Source organism: Octopus sinensis, linkage group LG9, assembly GCF_006345805.1.
Source record: "Octopus sinensis linkage group LG9, ASM634580v1, whole genome shotgun sequence".
Taxonomy (NCBI): domain Eukaryota; kingdom Metazoa; phylum Mollusca; class Cephalopoda; order Octopoda; family Octopodidae; genus Octopus; species Octopus sinensis.
In genome coordinates, this window is record NC_043005.1 from 75,545,223 (window position 1) to 75,564,183 (window position 18,961).

The following is an 18,961-nucleotide window of genomic DNA, read 5'->3' on the forward strand; positions in this document are numbered from 1 at the left end:
GGAACCGGAGAAGCAGGGTAGAGAGAGACCCTTATGTTAATAGTAGTTTTCGAAGAATACGGCAGCAAAATCGAGTGCATTGAATGATGGTGGTAGCGGAATATCAAATAGAAAGCTTCGCATTTCTATAACAATCTCTGCTACATCCCACCGACCATCTATATATTACTCAGCGACACCAACATCCTCTTTACTCTCTCCCCTCATATTTACCACTCCCTTACTCGTTCTCTTCTGCTCATGAAACTAGTACAGACCAGGACGACGCACTGCTAGTAAGCCTTTAGCGACAGCAGAACAGTGCTACCGGCACCGAATCTAGGTGTATTATAATTCTCAGCAGTAAAAGCTTGCCGTCGAAGAAAGAAAGAACGAACGATTTTGATAGAAAAAAGAAAGATAGGAAGAAAAGAGAACGAAAAGAATATAATTGAAAAAAAAAAAAGAAAAAGAAAAAAATTCATTTATATGCAAATCGAAGAAAAAAGAAAGGGAGCAAAAAGATAATCAAAAATATTTCATGGAAGAACAATTTTCATTTATTTATTTTTAATTTCAATGTAAAAAAATAACATAAACAAAGGCAGAGGAAGAAATATATATAATATCTGGCATTGTTAAATTGTTTATTATTTTTGTTAGGTTTTATTAAATTTCTCTGGTGATGATGATGAGGTATTTCAGATGAAAATTAAGCATTGTTTGTTGGAGTAACAACTCCCGGCGGGCTGATGAATTAAAAAACTGGTTGCTGAGGCCAGCAGACGCCAACATCATCAACTGCACCACCATCATCATCATTATTATTATTATACTACAAGAATCTCTCTCAGTCTAGCAACAGTTGTTGTGTGTATCAACGACATATTATAACATAATATAATATAACATAACAACAACACTTACCAACGAAAAATCTCACGTTCGCTTGTTGTTCGGAGCAGATGAAAAGAAACTCTGCGGTCTTTACTCACTAAATTTCAGTTTATCGGAGGATAACTTACAATACGGTTTCCCCCACAACCGATTCTTATCGCTTCTTTTACTTCCCGGACTTATTTCTGCAAGAATTTCTCCTTAACAAAAAAAAAAAAAAAAAAGGAAAACAAAATATGTGCGCGAATTTTGGTTTATACTGCGCTCTAATTCGACTGGGCCTCTACTCCGTAAGTCCAATTAATTCATTCATTATTGTTATTATTATTTATTACTTAACTGTTGTAATTACTATGCTTGCTGTTGTTTTTATTTCTTCCGTCTTCTTTCATTCATTTGTAATATCTGAACAATTTGAACAACGTACAAACTATAATAATTATCCCACGCCGAACACAGCCTTGCCTTTATATATATATATATTATATATATATATATATATATTATATATATATATATATATATATATGTATATGTGTATATATGTATATCACAATCACAGTTATCAGCAACACCCTGACCGATTATTGCTTTTGTTTATTAAAACTAAAAGAAAAGAAAAAAAATGTTGACCTGTTTTTATTGCAGAATAAGCTTTTACTTATCGGTAGACCACCCTCAGTTTCTCTTGTTCTGTTGTTCTCTTCTTGTGTGAAAACTTTTCGTTTGTATTTATTAGTAACGAAAGTAATGCAGGTTGTATAATGCTGGTGCGCGATGGACCCCCGACTCTCCCCACCCCCGCTTATCAACGGAATAATCGAATCCGGAATTACCTATCACTATATAGTTTGTGTACACACACACACGCGCGTGTTTATATATGATGTATGTATGAGTGTGTTTATGCATAATGTATATGTGTTTATATATATGATGGATGCATGAGTGTGTATATGCATAATGTATGTTTATATATGATGTATGTATGTATGTTTTGTGTATATTGTATGCGCGTGTGTGATTATATGACTATGTATGTGTTTATATATAATGTATGTGTTTATATATGATGTGTGTGTTTATATATGATGTGTGTGTTTATATAAAATGTGTGTGTTTATATACGATACTCTTTTACTCTTTCACTTGTTTCAGTCATTTGACTGCGGCCATGCTGGAGCACCGTCTTTAGTCGAGCAACTCGACCCCGGGACTTATTCTTTTTGTAAGCCCAGTACTTATTCTATCGGTCTCTTTTTGCCGAACCGCTAAGTGACGGGGACGTAAACACACCAGCATCGGTTGTCAAGCAATGACGATGTGTGTGTTTGTATACGATGTGTGTGTTTATATACGATGTGTGTGTTTATATATGATGTATGTTTATATATGATGTATGTGTGTTTACATATATGTATGTGTTTATATCCGATGTATGATTGTGTGTTTACATATATATGATGTATGTATTTGTGTTTTCATATATTGATATTTGTATGTGTGTTTATATATGATATATGTATGTGTTATATACGATGTATGTGTTTATATATGATGTATATGTCTTTATATATTACATACGAGTGTGTTTATATATGATGTATGTGTGTGTGTGTTTCTCTATGCTTTTGATTAGATAAGTTGTTAAATAATATTTGATAATTGATATATATCAAAGTACTACACCGATGAAACGGAATTGAAAGTAAAGCAAAAAAAGAAAAAGAAAAAGAAACCGATAAAAAAGAAAGACAAAACAACAAACAACGACATCGTCTACGGGAAGCACTCCTTGATCTACTGGATATTCCTGTTGGAAAGTGTTGGGAAAATAATCATTGATTTGTTTGCTGTATACTTCGTGTGTTTTCTTCTAGTTAAACTTTCACCTCCGTGTATTTTTGTTTATTTCTCTACTCTTTTACTCGTTTCAGTCATTTGACTGCGGCCATGCTGGAGCACCGCTTTTAGTCGAGCAAATCGACCCCAGGACTTATTCTTTTTGTAAGCCTAGTACTTATTCTATCGGTTCTCTTATGCCGAACCGCTAAGTTACGGGGACGTAAACACACCAGCATCGTTTGTCAAGCGATGTTGGGGGACAAACACAGACACACAAACATATACACATACAATATATATATATATATACGACGGGCTTCTTTCAGTTTCCGTCTACCAAATCCACTCACAAGGCTTTGGTCGGCTCGAGGCTATAGTAAATGACACTTGCCCAAGGTACTACGCAGTGGGACTGAACCCGGAACCATGTAGTTCGTAAGCAAGCTAGTTACCACACAGCCACTCCTCTATTATTTCAGGACTTCAATTTTGTATGATAATACTTTATATAATAAACCTCGTCTAAATAATAATTTCTTCGACATGATACATGTTTTCCATTTACAAATAATAGCAACTTCTCATTCAAACAGTTGTCTTTTTTCTTTCTTTTCTTCTTCTTCTTTTGATTGGACACAAAGTAATTTTTCCCTCCTGAGTAAGAGGATAAATTAATTGAAAAGATCCCAGTCATCTCTGACACGTTTTAAATTCTTTCTTTGTATCCAGTTTGGGAGAACAAAAACGAAGTTTACTTCTGCATGATTTAAAATCAAAATCTGTGAGGTATTGAATTTTTCTATATTGTTAGCAATCACTAACCAACTCTTATAATTAAAAACGACAAGGCAGACGCAAAGTCCTATCCTTTTTTCCTCTTATTGTTATTATGATATAATCGATCGATCGGGTTTTCCAGTATTTTATCGTTTAACTTTATTGATCCCTGCAGGGTTTTTATTTCAGAACAAAGAAAAGCGAGTTTTAGGTACTCGATGCATCATGTTTGGGTCATCCATGGCTTTGAATGAGAATAACTTGGATGCGTTGTTGTAAAACAATGCAGCACCCCTCCTAAAACAGGAATGCTTAAACTCTTAGAGCAGCTTTAAACGAGGTCGATTCGTGATATCACGCTCTCTCTTTTTACTTGTTTCAGTCATTTGACTGCGGTCATGCTGGAGCACCGCCTTTTAGTCGAGCAAACCGACCCCGGGACTTATTCTTTGTAAGCCTAGTACTTATTCTATCGGTCTCTTTTGCCGAACCGCTAAGTTACGGGGACGTAAACACACCAGCATCGGTTGTCAAGCGATGTTGGAGGGAACAAACACAGACACACAAACATATACACACACGTACACACACACACATATATATACGACGGGCTTCTTTTAGTTTCCGTCTACCAAATCCACTCACGAAGCTTTGGTCGGCCCTAGGCTATAGTAGAAGACACTTGCCCAAGGTGCCACGCAGTGGGACTGAACCCGGAACCATGTGGTTGGTAAGCAAGCTACTTACCACACAGCCACTCCTGCGCCTAAAAATTATTTTATACTTGTTATTTTAGGGGACACTAGTTTCTCTTTCTACGTATTACTATGCAGTTTTCAGAGCTCTTTGAACTAACTTAGAAACAAGAGTTGTTGTTGTTGTTGTTAAGTGATTGTTTTTCTTTCTTTTTGTTTTGTTTTAATTAGTTATTTACTCTTTTCACTCACTTGAACTCTGTTGATTCATGGGATTAGATTTATCATTGCTGGGGGTGGAGAGGATAGAATAACAGAATAGATGCTAACTTCATTCAGTGTTGAATAAAACCTGAGTCATTGACTCAGTTCATTTATGTAATTAATTTACGACGGGTGGTGGGGCAACTGTAAAGGTGGCGGTGGTGGAAGCGGAGGGTATCGAACAATTAGTCAAAGCACTGTAAAAACACTCGAAAAAAGATCTATTCGTTTGAAGAATCCAAAGGGGGGCATTGATTTAATTAGTAAATGTTATATATTGGTAGTAGGGTAGTCAGGTATCTGAGTGTTCCATCATTCCCCATCTGGCGCCGCCTCAAGCCGGATGCTGACTTACCTTCGTTTTTGATGTTGGAAACTGGAATAAGTACACTTAAGATAATTAGTTGGTATTTAATGGTGTAATAACCATTAAAAGCCATTGATTGCGAAGATGTCTGATCTAGTTGTACCTAAACCTTGATTTATCTGACCAGAATAATATTGTTCTGATGATAGCAACATCATTTCATTAGATGATCTTTTTTTTTGTCTTATAACAATTAATGAAAAATTACTTGACATGAAAAGAAATAAAATAACACTAATCAATAATTTGAACTGCTGAAGTTCATATCTTGCCTTGGCATTGCCCTGTGTCTATGACCAGGACACTTTTAACATGCAATTGGCCCAGTCCACCTGGCTGTAAATAAGCTAGGAAGAATTCATTGCTTTAAGCAGTATAGCCATAACAACTGGTTCTTTAACTGTTCGTCATTCAGACTACTCTTAACAAATATAAAGCTTATTTATTCACATTGTTTTGAATTGATCATGTATTATTTCATAGCTTTGAAATTTCAATGACGTAATGGTTTATTCCTAGAATGGCATTGTAGGGTAAGTGTGACAGGTTAGATCGGGGAAATGCGTAGCTGTATTTCGTCTGCCGCTACGGTCTGAGTTCAAATTCCGCCGAGGTCGACTTTGCCTTTCATCCTTTCGGGGTCGATTAAATAAGTACCAGTTATGCACTGGGGTCGATATAATCGACTTAATCCGTTTGTCTATCCTTATTTGTCCCCTCTGTGGGTAGTAAAAGAAATAGGTTAGATCTGGCTGGTTTGAACATAAAATAAGTAAAGTATTTCAGCTGGATATGACCAGTTTAAATGCTAAAGGGTTAATTTGCAGTGTTAAGTTTAACTCCTCCTGTGGGCCAGAAGAAAGTAATAGGAAGTTAATCCAGTCTAATCTGTAGAATTATCTTATAAGGTATCAGTTCTCCAATAGTGCCCAATCACCAACAGAGTTGTAAGACTCTCTAATGATGATGATAAATCCATAGAAATCCAAGCTTAGCTGGATCTACTTTTAATTAAAGTTAAGGTCCTTTTTTATTTTCTCATTTACACACCTCATACAGTCTGGTTAGCAATGATTCATTAACATTTTATCATTACTTTATCTCAGATATTGAAACAAGTCTGGGTAAGGGGGAGGACTCCACCTCAAAAAGAAGAAAAGTCAAGTTCATTTTTCACTTTTTCATTCTTACAAAACAATATATTATGTGGCTGTGTGGTAAGAAGCTTGCTTCCCAACCACATGGTTCCAGGTTCAGTCTCACTGTGTGGCACTGTAAGTTACTATAGCCTCAGGCCGACCAAAGCCCTGTCTGTAGATTTGGTAGGCTGAAACTGAAAGAAGCTTGTTGTATATATATATACATGTGTGTGTGTGTGTATGTGTATCCGTGTTCTACTACTGCTTGACAACTGGTGTTGGTGTGTTTGTCTCTGTAACTTAGCGGTTTGGTAAAAGAGACTGACAGAATAAGTACCAGGTTTAAAAAAAGAAACAATTCATTTGACTAAAATTCTTCAAGGTGTTGCCCCAGCATGGCCACAGTCCAATGACTGAAACAAGTTAAAAAAAAAAAAAACGTTGAAATTCTAGTCATACAGTCGTGCGTGTCATGTAGTACAAACAAAAACTGAAATAAAAAAAAAGAGACACATGCTTTTGACACACAAACATTAGCTGCTGAAATTTGAGCGTATGTTACCAAGACTTCTATAATTTGAATATATATTAACAGGATTAATGTACATCCATATAACTACTTACAGAAAGCTGCCAATGGCTTAATCGATAGCATACTTGACAAATTAGGAGAAAGACTGGTGTTTGCTATTCTATAGACAGCATCGTGCTGGGTCAATGATCAAATCATTTAGCAGCCCTCAACAGTTCAGCTTCACTTAGCTGGAAGTAAGTATGACAGCATGGTTGTAGTTCAGTGCTGTAAGAAGCAGTAATAGCATTACAGAACTAACAAATGTTTTATTGGCTGGCAATAGGGAGTTCAAAATCTCAGTGAATGTGGCCTGAAGAGGTGTTGGATTGTAATTGTCTTACCTTAATATCTAATGTTATGGGCACAAGCATGGCTGTGTAGTTAAGAAGCATGCTTTGTAACCTTGTGGTTTAGGGTTCAATCCCACTGTATGGTACTTTAGGCAAATGTTTTCTGTTATAACCTCAGGGCAATGAAAGCCTTTTGAATGGATTCAGTTGGTTGGGAAGAAAGCTACTTACCACACAGCCACTCCTGTGCCTATATGTACATATTAATTTAAATAAATCGAAAAACAGCTTTTCTGATAAGTTTTCCACTTTAATCATTAGATGTTTCTAAGTTTACAAAAGGTGACTCTATTAGGAGTTTATGTATGTGTGTATATATATAAACACACACACATACACACACACACACACACACACACACACACATATCTATGAATATATATATATATATATATATATAGTATGAGTGTGTGTATGCATATATGGATATTTACTTATTCATTCTTATGCTTCTTTTCTCATACTGCCATGGGTCAAATGAATATATTATATATCTCTTTTACTCTTTTACTTGTTTTAGTCATTTGATTGTGGCCATGCTTGAGCACTGCCTTTAGTCGAACACATCAACCCAAGGACTTATTCTTTGTAAGCCCAGTACTTATTTTATCGGTCTCTTTTGCCGAACTGCTAAGTTATGGGGACGTAAATACACCAACATTGGTTGTCAAGCAATGTTGGGGGGACAAAAACACACACACAAACACAGACACACAAACACACACACACACACACACACACATACACACATACATATATACGACAGGCTTCTTTCAGTTTCCTTCTACCAAATCCACCTTCAAGGCTTTGGTCGGCCCGGGGCTATAGTAGAAGACACTTTCCCAAGTTGCTACACAATGGGACTGAACCCAGAACCATGTAGTTCGTAAGCAAGCTACTTACCACACAGCCACTCCTACGCCTATATATATTATTGAAGCATTGAAGGAGTGTCATTGCCCTTTCCTATTTGACACTTCTTTTAGATACACAGACACCCACACCCACGCGTGCACATACACACACACACACACTCACAAGACAATGATAAAAAGGAAATCCAGACAATTTTTTGAAAAGTGACATTTTGCTCCCCCCCTCCCTTGGAGTAACCAGCTGCGTTTGTCATTTCTAAAAGCCAAGAATCATTTACTATTGAAAGACTGACCAGCTGCAAAGATATCAACAAATTGTTTTCTTTTTCTTCTTTCTCTCCTTCTTCTTCCTTTCCTTCTCTTTTTCTTTAACACTTCCTTCAGATACAAACAGACACACACACACATGCGTATGCTCTCTCTTACCTTCTCCCCATTCCCCACCCTCTTGTACTATCTTACATCTCTCCCCACCCCTACACACTCAATAATACTATAAAAAGAGTCAAAATTCCTGCAAAAGTTCAATTTGACAACTCCACTAGAGTGGATGAAAGCTCTAATATATGATATATGATTTATAATAACATGTAACATACTAATAAATATCTGTAAATATAAAACCATCCAGATATCTGAGTACCTCATTTCTTCTAATATATATATATACACACACATATATATATTTTGTTTCCTTGAGGCCTAGAATTCATACGGCTGGTCACTTGGTTTCCATGGTGTATAAGTGCCTGAGATCATAACATTTCCCCTAAATGGGACACTGGTCTGTTATAGGGTCCAAGGTCAGCAATTCTGGTGAGAGGGGATAAGTTGATACTGTCGACCCCAGTACTTGACTGGGACTTAATTTAAATCGATCATGAAGGAATGAAAGGCAATGCTGGGATTTGAACTCAGAATGTAAAGACCTGGAGGAAATGCTGCTAAGCATTTTGTCTGACATGCTAATGATTCTGCCAGATCACTTTTATATATACATCTATATCATTATATATCTATATGTATGTATGTATGTATTTGTCTGTCTGTCTATCTGTGTATCTATCTATCTGTCTGTCTGTCTGTCTGCCTGTCTGTCTGTCTATGTCTGACTGTCTGTCTGTCTGTCTATCTATCTATCTATCTATCTATCTATCTATCTATCTATCATCTTTCTACGTACGTATCTAATAGCTGATATAAATGTTTGTTGGCTGGTTAGTTGGTAGGTTCTTTCTCCAATCAAGCTTTACATCGTATAGAGAGAGGGGAGAGAGAGAGAGAGAGAGAGAGAGGGGAGAGAGAAAGAGTTGCAGGAGGAGTGTCTCATAACTTTCTGAAAATACACATATTTTTATAAAATTTATCAGTGATGGGTTTTCAGTGGAGTAGATTGTGATGATGTTAATAAAATTTAGAAAAACAACGACATATTTTCATTGCAAATATACAAATGAGAATTTTGTTTTGTTTAATCTTATTTTAAGATAATAAATATTTTTGTTCTCAGAATTAGTGTTCTTTTCATCATTTTGTATAAACACCAAGGAATATGATAAAAGTTAAATTCTAATTATTGCAAAAATATACTTCCTAAGTTACCTGTTACTCAATGGATAACACAAATGTGTTTATGTATGTATATGTGTGTGTGTATTTATATATATGTACACACACACACACATGTGTATACATATATGTATATATGTGTGTGTGTGTGTGTGTGTGTGTGTATATATATATATATATATATATATATAGTGGCTATAGGCGCAGGTGTGGCTGTGTGGTAAGAAGCTTGCTTCCCTATCACATGGATCCAGGTGGGTTCAGTCCCACTGCATGGCACCTTGGGCAAGTGTCTTCTATTATAGCCCTGAGCTGACCAAAGCCTTGTGAGTGGATTTGGTAGACAGAAGCTGAAAGAAGCCTGTCATATATATATATATATATGTATGTATTTGTGTGTCTGTGTTTGTTCCTCCACCATCACTTGACAACTGATGCTGGTGTGTTTACGTCTCTGTAACAATGCTTTAGCAAAAGAGACTGATAGAATAAGTACTAGGCTTCGCCCTTGTGTTTCATCTTCCAAAGACAGGAACATGCATATATATGACACAGGAACATATTTATATATGTGCATACTTTCATACATAGATATACATATCATCATAATTCATAATGGTGATGCTTGTGTGCATGTGTGTGTATATATATATATATATATAAATACAGATATGCATACATACGCATACAAACACACTCACACACTTACACATACACTCACATACACACATCTGTGTGTGTATATATATACATACACACACACATATATACATACACACACACATATATACATACACACACACATGCACATATATGTATACCCAGGTCATGCACTGATTTAGGTTCTGGGATTGTAACCCCCACTCTCCTCCAGCCAGTGTATCCTGTAAGTTTTCGCTCAGTTTTGGGTGGTGGTAGCACAGGGATTGGAATTACCCAACATTAAACTGCATATTATTGTCCTTAGCCTATCTGTAATTTGTGTCCAAGTCCTGCTGCAGGTTTGCAATATCACTAGGGTTTAGTATTTTCTGTGAGACTGTTGTATTTTCTGTGAGACCTTGCATAGCTAGCAAGGGTGGCTATCTGGTCATCTAAGGGCATTTCTGAGAGGCCCACTATGAAAAGCAGTGGTCCCAAGACAGTGCCCTGTGGAATGCCATTCACTATTTGTGTTTCCTTTGAGGTGGCTCCATTGGCCACTACTGCATGACTTCTGTCTTTCAGAAAGTCATGTAACCACTCTCCAAGTTTTCCAGTTTTATCAAAATCGTGCAGTTTGTGGCATATCATACCATGATCACCTTTATCAAAAGCTTTTGTAAAGTCAAGGTATATGTCGTCCACATTTGAGTTTTCGAGTAACTGCTTCAACATCCAGTCATAGTGCTGTAGGAGCTGTGTCAGGCAGCTCCTACCTGGTTGAAAACCATGCTTTATATCAATCATCAAGTCATTTTCATTAAGGAATTTGATTAGTTTCCGTCTGACTATTCGTTCCATGACTTTGCTGATGTGTGAAGTCAGAGAGGTAAGCCTATAATTTTTGGCATCTGTTCTGCTTCCTCCTTTATGGATTGGGCATATTATTCCCTCCTTCAGTTTGCTTGGCAGCTTGCCATTTGTAAGAAAACTCTGGAAGAGAATCTGTAGTGGTTTCACCAGGGTATGTTTGCACAATTAGAGGAGGGTTGCTGGGAAACCAAATCAAAAATAAAGAACCTGCCTAAGGGACATAATTTTTATAGGATTATTATATTTCTTCATTGTATTTCAAAATATGTTGGAGCACTCTTCTATAGGTATGCCATATGTGTAATATAACAACACAGATAATAACGTGTGTGTGGGGAAGGTGTATAACTGTAATATGTTCCATTATTTCGTATTGCAAAAAGTATTACTTAATAAGTATTATTTTACATTCATTCTATATTTATATCGGTAGAAGATCAGTTTTCTTTTTTCATTGCCTACCTTCACAATAGAAACCATAGATCACTTTTATTTTACTCCCTGCATACCTTCAGAATAGAAACCGTAACTTAGATTTCACTCCAGTATTTTTCCTTTGTATATTTTTCATATGCCACATCAGAATTTATGAGGTCAGCTATCATTTTCCTATTTCACTTCAGTATGTTTGTACAACTTTTCATTTGAAAATACCCATTTTCTCTAAACATAGGAAGAAACAAATTTGGTGGGGCACTCTTCTGTAGGCATGCCATATGTTTAATATAACGACAGATGCATAATAACGTGTGTGTGTGTGTGTGTGTGTGTGTATATAACTGTAATAACCTCTATTACTTTATATTGCTATAAGAAAAAGAGGAGCTGGCATTGAGGGTCATCCAAATATAAAATTATTTGACCCGACAATCAGAAGAGTTTACTCTGTGCATCCAAGTTACTATGGATGTTTCTTTCTGAGGCTGCTTCTTCATGAGATAAGAGGACCAGCTTCCTTCTCCTTCCTAAGAATGATTGATGGTCAAACTGTTCCTACTTATAGAGAAGCTTGTTTAGCCTTAAATTTGCTAGAAAATGGCAATCAGTGGGATAGAACAATGACTGAGGCTTCAGTGTTACACACACCTATTTCTTTGAGAGATCCTTTTACTATTCTTCTGAATTGTGAAGTAAGTAATCCATTAGCGCTGTGGAACAAATATAAGAATGATTTATCTGAAGACTACAAATATCAAGCACAATTAAGATTCCTTGAGAGGGAAATAGCATTCAACGATGACAGATATAATTCTGCATTGGTTGATATTGAAGATTACATTGTCTCAATGGGAGGGAAGGAGCTCAGTAAGTTTGGTTTATCTGAAACTCATCAAAATGAGGTGAATAATTTAATCATGGAAGCTTTGTGATAAACCTCATATGATATTGATTCATTAACTAGATTCCTTGAAGAAAATGTCCCAAAACTTCTGCCAGACCAACTTTCATATACAACAATCATTGTCAAGTGACACATAAGGGAAGAGGATTATATTTTTTAGATGCACTAGGAGGATCTGCAGTTCATATTGGATTGGCTATCTACGTGTATATATATATATATATAATATATATATATATATATATTATATATATATATATATATATATATATATATATATATATATATATATATAATATCTGTCTGTGTATATTTATATATATGGCCAGATATGTCTTTGTTATATACTCACAGTATACTGCCAATGAACAACTGTGAGTTGCTTAAACATGCTGTATGCTTAATACTAAACATCCAGCCAATCCTGGCACCGGACATGTTGATACACCCAGATTCTAACGAATCCTGCAACTGATATATATATACATACATCTATATATTAATATTATTTTCAGTGTTATGTATTTCTATGTATATGTGTGTGTGCATGTGTGTGTGTACATATATGTATATATGTAATATATATGTCTGTGAATGTGCACTCACTCCTACACACACACATATGTATATCTGAGAAATATCTTATCTATACACACCCTTTTGGGGCATTTTTTTTCATTACACATAATTGGCAACATTACTGATGAATCATTATTCTCATTCTATGACACATGGATCTCTTTTGTGAGAGAACAATTTCTAAACAAACATTGACTTACAAGAAACATAACTTCTGCAAGGGGTTTGAGTCATATTATGGATGAGATGGTAAATTCTACAACTGGAAGCTGATATTAGAATTACTGTGTTGAATATGCATATAACATAGGTCCAGACGTGGCTGTGTGGTTAAGAAATTTGCTTCTCCATATGTGGTCTTGAGTTCAATCCCACTATGCAGCACGTTGGGCAAGCATCTTCAACTATAGCTTCAGGCCACCCAGAGCCTTGTTTGTAAATTTGGCTAATGGAAACTAAAAAAGCTCGTCGTATATAACTGTGCATATGTGTGTGTGTGTGTATATATATATGTATACACACACATACACACACGTGCATACACACAAGGAGTGCGATGGGTAAATTGTTGCCATTTTATATCTTTAATTTTGCACATACATATTGTTTGGTTTTGATTTTGTTGACTACACAGTATCGTAGGGTAAGTTGAGCACCGTCTGTGAGAAAAACAGCACCACGATGCAATTTACTCTACCAGAAATTTGGAAATGACTTGCTGTGCTGCTTGGCATTTGCACTGGAAGCTCCAATACAAACATTTCACAGTGTTTGAGTGTCAATCTGAGGACATGGACTGAGAGTGATAAAAATCAAATATCCAGTCAACATCATGGTGTTGAGAGTGACCACTAGTGATGGCAACATTATGCCTCCATTCATCTTCCGACACGGCCTCACACACAACACAGAGGCCTACATCAAGTGTCTAGAGGCAATAGTGCTGCCCTGGGTCAAGAGGGTGGCTGGTGGAAGACCCTGTGTCTGGCAATGGGACTCTGCACTATACCACACAAACAGGAGAACCCAATCATGGCTCTCAGACAATTTCTGTGACAACATCACCCCTAACATCTGGCCACCTAACTCCCCAGACTGCTATCCCCTTGATTAGTATATGTGGGGTGCAGTTAAATGAGAGATCAACAGAACTCCTTGTAATACTAAAGATGAACTGAAGGCAAGGATTATGGCAGCATTCACCAACTTAAACAAGGAGACCATCCAGAAGAGTTGCAGGAGATTCTGAATCTGTCTGAAGGCCATGGTTGAAGCCAATGGTGATTTTATTGAATAAATTTACTGTTTAGTATTTCAAGATATTTTTATGTAATTTTGGTAAATATAAACGATCATGATGATATCTGTTAAAATGGGATGTCAGTGTTATTTTCATTTTTGCGTAATTTAGATGACAGTTTATTCACCACACTCTGTATATATGTATATTCAGAAGATACAGGTTCACACCCCATGGCTACCTTTGACTTTTTCTATCCAAAGGGTTTTTAACCCAATATTTACATGCTGTTATTTATAGCATTATCAAAAACTATAAATATCAGCTAGCAGAACCATTTGCAAGCTGGGCAAAATACTTAGCAGCATTTATCTGTCTTTACATTTTAAGTTCAAATTCCACCAAGGTCAACTTTGCCTTTCATCCTTTTGAGGTTGATAAAATAAGTATCAGTCAAGTACTGGGGTCAATGTATTCAATTTACCGCTCCCCTTAAAAACTACAGGCCCTGTGCCAAAATTTGAAACTCACCCATGGAAGGTGGATGTCAAATGATGATGATGATTACGATGATTATTTATTGTTTTAAGGCAGTGAGCTGGCAGAATTGTTAGCATGCTGGACAAAATGCCACTGTACCTTCTGTCTCTATGTTCTGAGTTCAAATTCCACCAAGGTTGACTTTGCCCTTCAACCTCTTGGTGTTCATAAAATAAATATAAGTCAAGTATTGGGTCAATGTAATTGACTTTCCCCTTCCCTTAAAAGCTGCTAGCCCTGTGCTAAAATTTGAAACCATTATGTTTAAAAAGTGGTCAGCTGACAAACTGGCAGAATTGCTAGCATGCCACACAAAATACTTAATGGCATTTTGTCCATCTTTCCATTCATCATCATCATCGTTTAACGGCTGCTTTCCATGCTAGCATGGGTTGGATGGTTCGACTGGGGTCTGGGAAGCCAGGAGGCTGCACCAGGTCCAGTCTGATCTAGCAGTGTTTCTACAGCTGGATGCCCTTCCTAACGCCAACCACTCCGTGAGTGTAGTGGGTGCTTTTTATGTGCCAGGCGAGGCTGGCAACGGCCACGATAGGTTGGTGCATTTACGTGCCATCGGCACAGAGGCCAGTCAAGGCGGCGCTGGCAACGACCACATTCGGATGGTTCTTTTATGTGCCACCTGCACTGGTATCACAACTGCAATTTCCATTGATTTTTTATCGATTTCGATTTCACTTGCCTCAACAGGTCTTTGTAAGCAGAGTTCTGATTTCAAATTCCATTGAGGTTACCATTACAAGGTTAATGAAATAAATACCATAATCGACTAGCCCATCCCCATCTCCTCAAATTTTCAGACCCTGTGCCTATAGTAGAAGGGATTATTTATATCTTAATGCACTTTGAATTTCACAGTTGAAAACGAAATATTTATTACAAATAAATTTTATCTTATTTAGTAACATGATTGTTTTCAGATATTACTGAGGTATTAGAAACCAAGTTAGCTGGTATAATTTTGATAGATTTCCATAGATAAGATTAAAATCTGTATTGAAAACTGAGTTGAATGTATGTCAAATATAGATTTTTGGAATAAAGTGTCAAAATTCAACCAAATATATATCACACCTTTTGAAGAATTGTGCGTTAGAGTTTAAGACCTGTAACATCTGTAATATTGGTAGAAATTAATTGAATTGCTTTTAGATGTATAGGTATATAAAAGTAATTATTATGAAAACAGTATAAAATGTAAGTTGATTTATTTTGAGTAGGTAAGATTTTGTATGGAAGAAGACTACAACCTATTGGAAGAATTCCCAGTATATTACCCTCTCTCTCTCTCTCTCTCTCTCTCTCTCTCTTTTACTCTTTTACTTGTTTCAGTCAGTTGACTGCAGCCATGCTGGAGCACCACTTTTAGTTGAGCAAATCGATCCCAGGACTTATTCTTTGTAAGCCTAGTACTTATCATATTGGTCACTTTTGCCAAACTGCAAATTACGGGGACGTAAACACACCAGCATCGGTTGTCAAGCGATGTTGGGGGACAAACACAGACACACAAACACACATACACATATGTGTGATGGGCTTCTTTCAGTTTCCGTCTACCAGATCCACTCACAACGCTTTGGTCGGTCCAAGGCTATAGTAGAAGACACTTGCCCAAGGTGACACGCAGTGGGACTGAACCTGGAACCATGTGGTTGGTAAGCGAGCTACTCACCACACAGCCACTCCTGCACCTATACTAGTATGTATTTTTATCAATACAGAAGGGTTGAAAAATAAATTCAGTCAGGCATATCTGTGGGTGAAGGCATGTCTGTTTGGTTAAAAAGTTTGAGTTCAGTCCCACTGCATGTCATCTTGGGCAACTGTTTTCTATTATAGTCCTGAGCTGACCAATGCTTTTGTGATTGAATTTGGTAGATGGAAGCTGTGTGGAAAGTCATTGTGTGAGTGTGTGTGTGTGTGTGTGTGTGTATGTATATGGGTATGTGGGAGTGGTTGTGTAGTAAGAAGTTTACTTCCCAACCACATGGTTTTGGGTTCATTCCCACTGTGTGACACCTTGGGCAAGTGTTTTCTACTGTAGCGTCCGAATATGAAGCCATATGAATATGAATAGATATGGTAGATAGAAACTGAAAGAAGGCCATCATATATGTGTGTGGGTCTCTATTTTGTCCCTATTACTGCTTGACAACCAGTGTAAGTGTGTTTCTGTCCCTGTAACTTAGTGGTTCAGCAAAGGAGACCAATAGAATAAATATGAGTCTTAAAAAAAAAGAAAAATACTGGGGGTTGATTCATTCAACAAATATTATTATTCAAGGCAGTGCCCCAACATGGCCATAGTCCAACTACTGAAACAGGCCAAATATGAAAAAAAAAAACTATAAAAAATTATTTGAGTACGAAAATTTCTTATCAGAAATGCTACAATCTAGTGAATGGATCCCAGTATATAACTGGTACTTATCTTGTCAATGCAAAATGGTTGCAGAACAAAGTAAATCTAATTTCTTTTCACCATAAACCGAAAAAAATGATTTATATTTCTGTATTTTTAATTCCAGTAAAATACCTTCTAAAAGAATGGGATTATTATGTCAAGAATGGTTTTCAAATCAGAAACTGTTTGAATTATTAGATATGAAGAAAGTAAAGCTACAAATCTGTGGTATTATCTAAAAAAAAGAAAAATGTAGGACAATATGTAATATATATTCTTAGTCACAGAAAACTTGATGAAAGTGCAATTACAGAGTAGAATTTTGAAAAATGAATACCGATGTTCAGCAAGTCTGTGTTGAGTTTGTGAAATAAATTTGATTGTGCTAAAATTTCATTTGAAGAAAAATGAAATTTTCATTCTCTCAATTTTTTAGGTAAGTTAAACTGTATGAGATTATACATGTATAAGTGTATATGCATATGTATAAATATATATATATATATATATATATATATATATCTGTGTGTGTGTGTATATATATATATGTATATATATATATATATATTATATATATATATATCTATATATATATATATATATATATATATATATATATGTATGTATATATATATATGTATGTATATATATATGTGATTATGTACACAGACACACACATACATATAATGTAGGTAGGTAGGGTAAAATCTCAGCCGTTTCCTCTTGAAGCATATCTGCTTATTCCATTATTACAGTCCAATATGTAGATTCCGTTTGTTACTGTATATCTGCCAAGTAGATGCTAAAGTAGAAAATTCTGGAAATATTGTTTGCAGAGTTATTGTGCAACGGAACAGGAAGTTTAAAAATTAATTTTTATTATTGAAACGTAGTTAACATGTAATCATCAACATCATTATCATCATCATCATCATTGTGATCATCATTTAACATCCGTTGTCCATGCTGGCATGGGTTGGACGGTTTGACCAGGGCTGGCAAGCTAGAAGGCTGCACCAGACTCCAGTCTCATTTCTATGCATGGTTTCTACGGCTGGATGCTCTTCCTAATACCAACCACTCCGAGAGTATAATGGGTGCTTTTATGTGCCACCGGCATGGGTGCCATTTGCATGATGCCAGTATCTGCCACGACTATGATTTTACTGTTCTTCTTCTCAAGCATAGCATAATGCCAAAGGTCTCAGTCATCTGTCATTACCTCCGTAAAACTCTGTAATTTCTATATTATTTATTTATATATATATGTGTGTGTGTATGTGTATGTATATATATACCAGAGTAAGCACATAAATGTAAAATAAGGTGGAAAAATAGTACTCGAATACCAGAGGTAGAGTAATATGCTTTATTAAAAGCACCTAAATATCACTAAATCTGTTACTCAGGGGTTTCATGTTCCTGTTCATCAGACATATGAAAATGGACTACAAATCAGATGAAAGGAAAACAGGACATCAGAGGAATTAAATGTGGAATAAAAATTTGTCAATAATCTATTTATCTTTCCAATGAACGGGAATGTGAAACTCTGAGTAACAGTTTTTGTGATATTTTTGTTGCTTTTTAATAAAGCGTATATATAGTATATATATATATATTATATATATATATATATATAATATATATATATATATATATGTATGTATATATATATGTATGTATATATATGTGATTATGTACACAGACACACACATACATATAATGTAGGTAGGTAGGGTAAAATCTCAGCCGTTTCCTCTTGAAGCATATCTGCTTATTCCATTATTACAGTCCAATATGTAGATTCCGTTTGTTACTGTATATCTGCCAAGTAGATGCTAAAGTAGAAAATTCTGGAAATATTGTTTGCAGAGTTATTGTGCAACGGAACAGGAAGTTTAAAAATTAATTTTTATTATTGAAACGTAGTTAACATGTAATCATCAACATCATTATCATCATCATCATCATTGTGATCATCATTTA

The 18,961-nt window shown here is 35.9% G+C and overlaps 1 protein-coding gene across 1 annotated transcript in view; it reads left to right on the forward strand.

The window, feature by feature from the left end:
* The first annotated feature begins 563 nt into the window (after positions 1 to 563).
* LOC115215364 (ADP-ribosylation factor-like protein 15) overlaps positions 564 to 18,961 on the forward strand; it is a 190,495-nt gene continuing 172,097 nt past the window's right edge. The window contains exon 1 of the mRNA XM_029784513.2: positions 564 to 1,166. Coding sequence (XP_029640373.1) covers positions 1,113 to 1,166 — 54 coding nt within the window. The 5' untranslated portion in view covers positions 564 to 1,112. The remainder of the gene's footprint in view (positions 1,167 to 18,961) is intronic.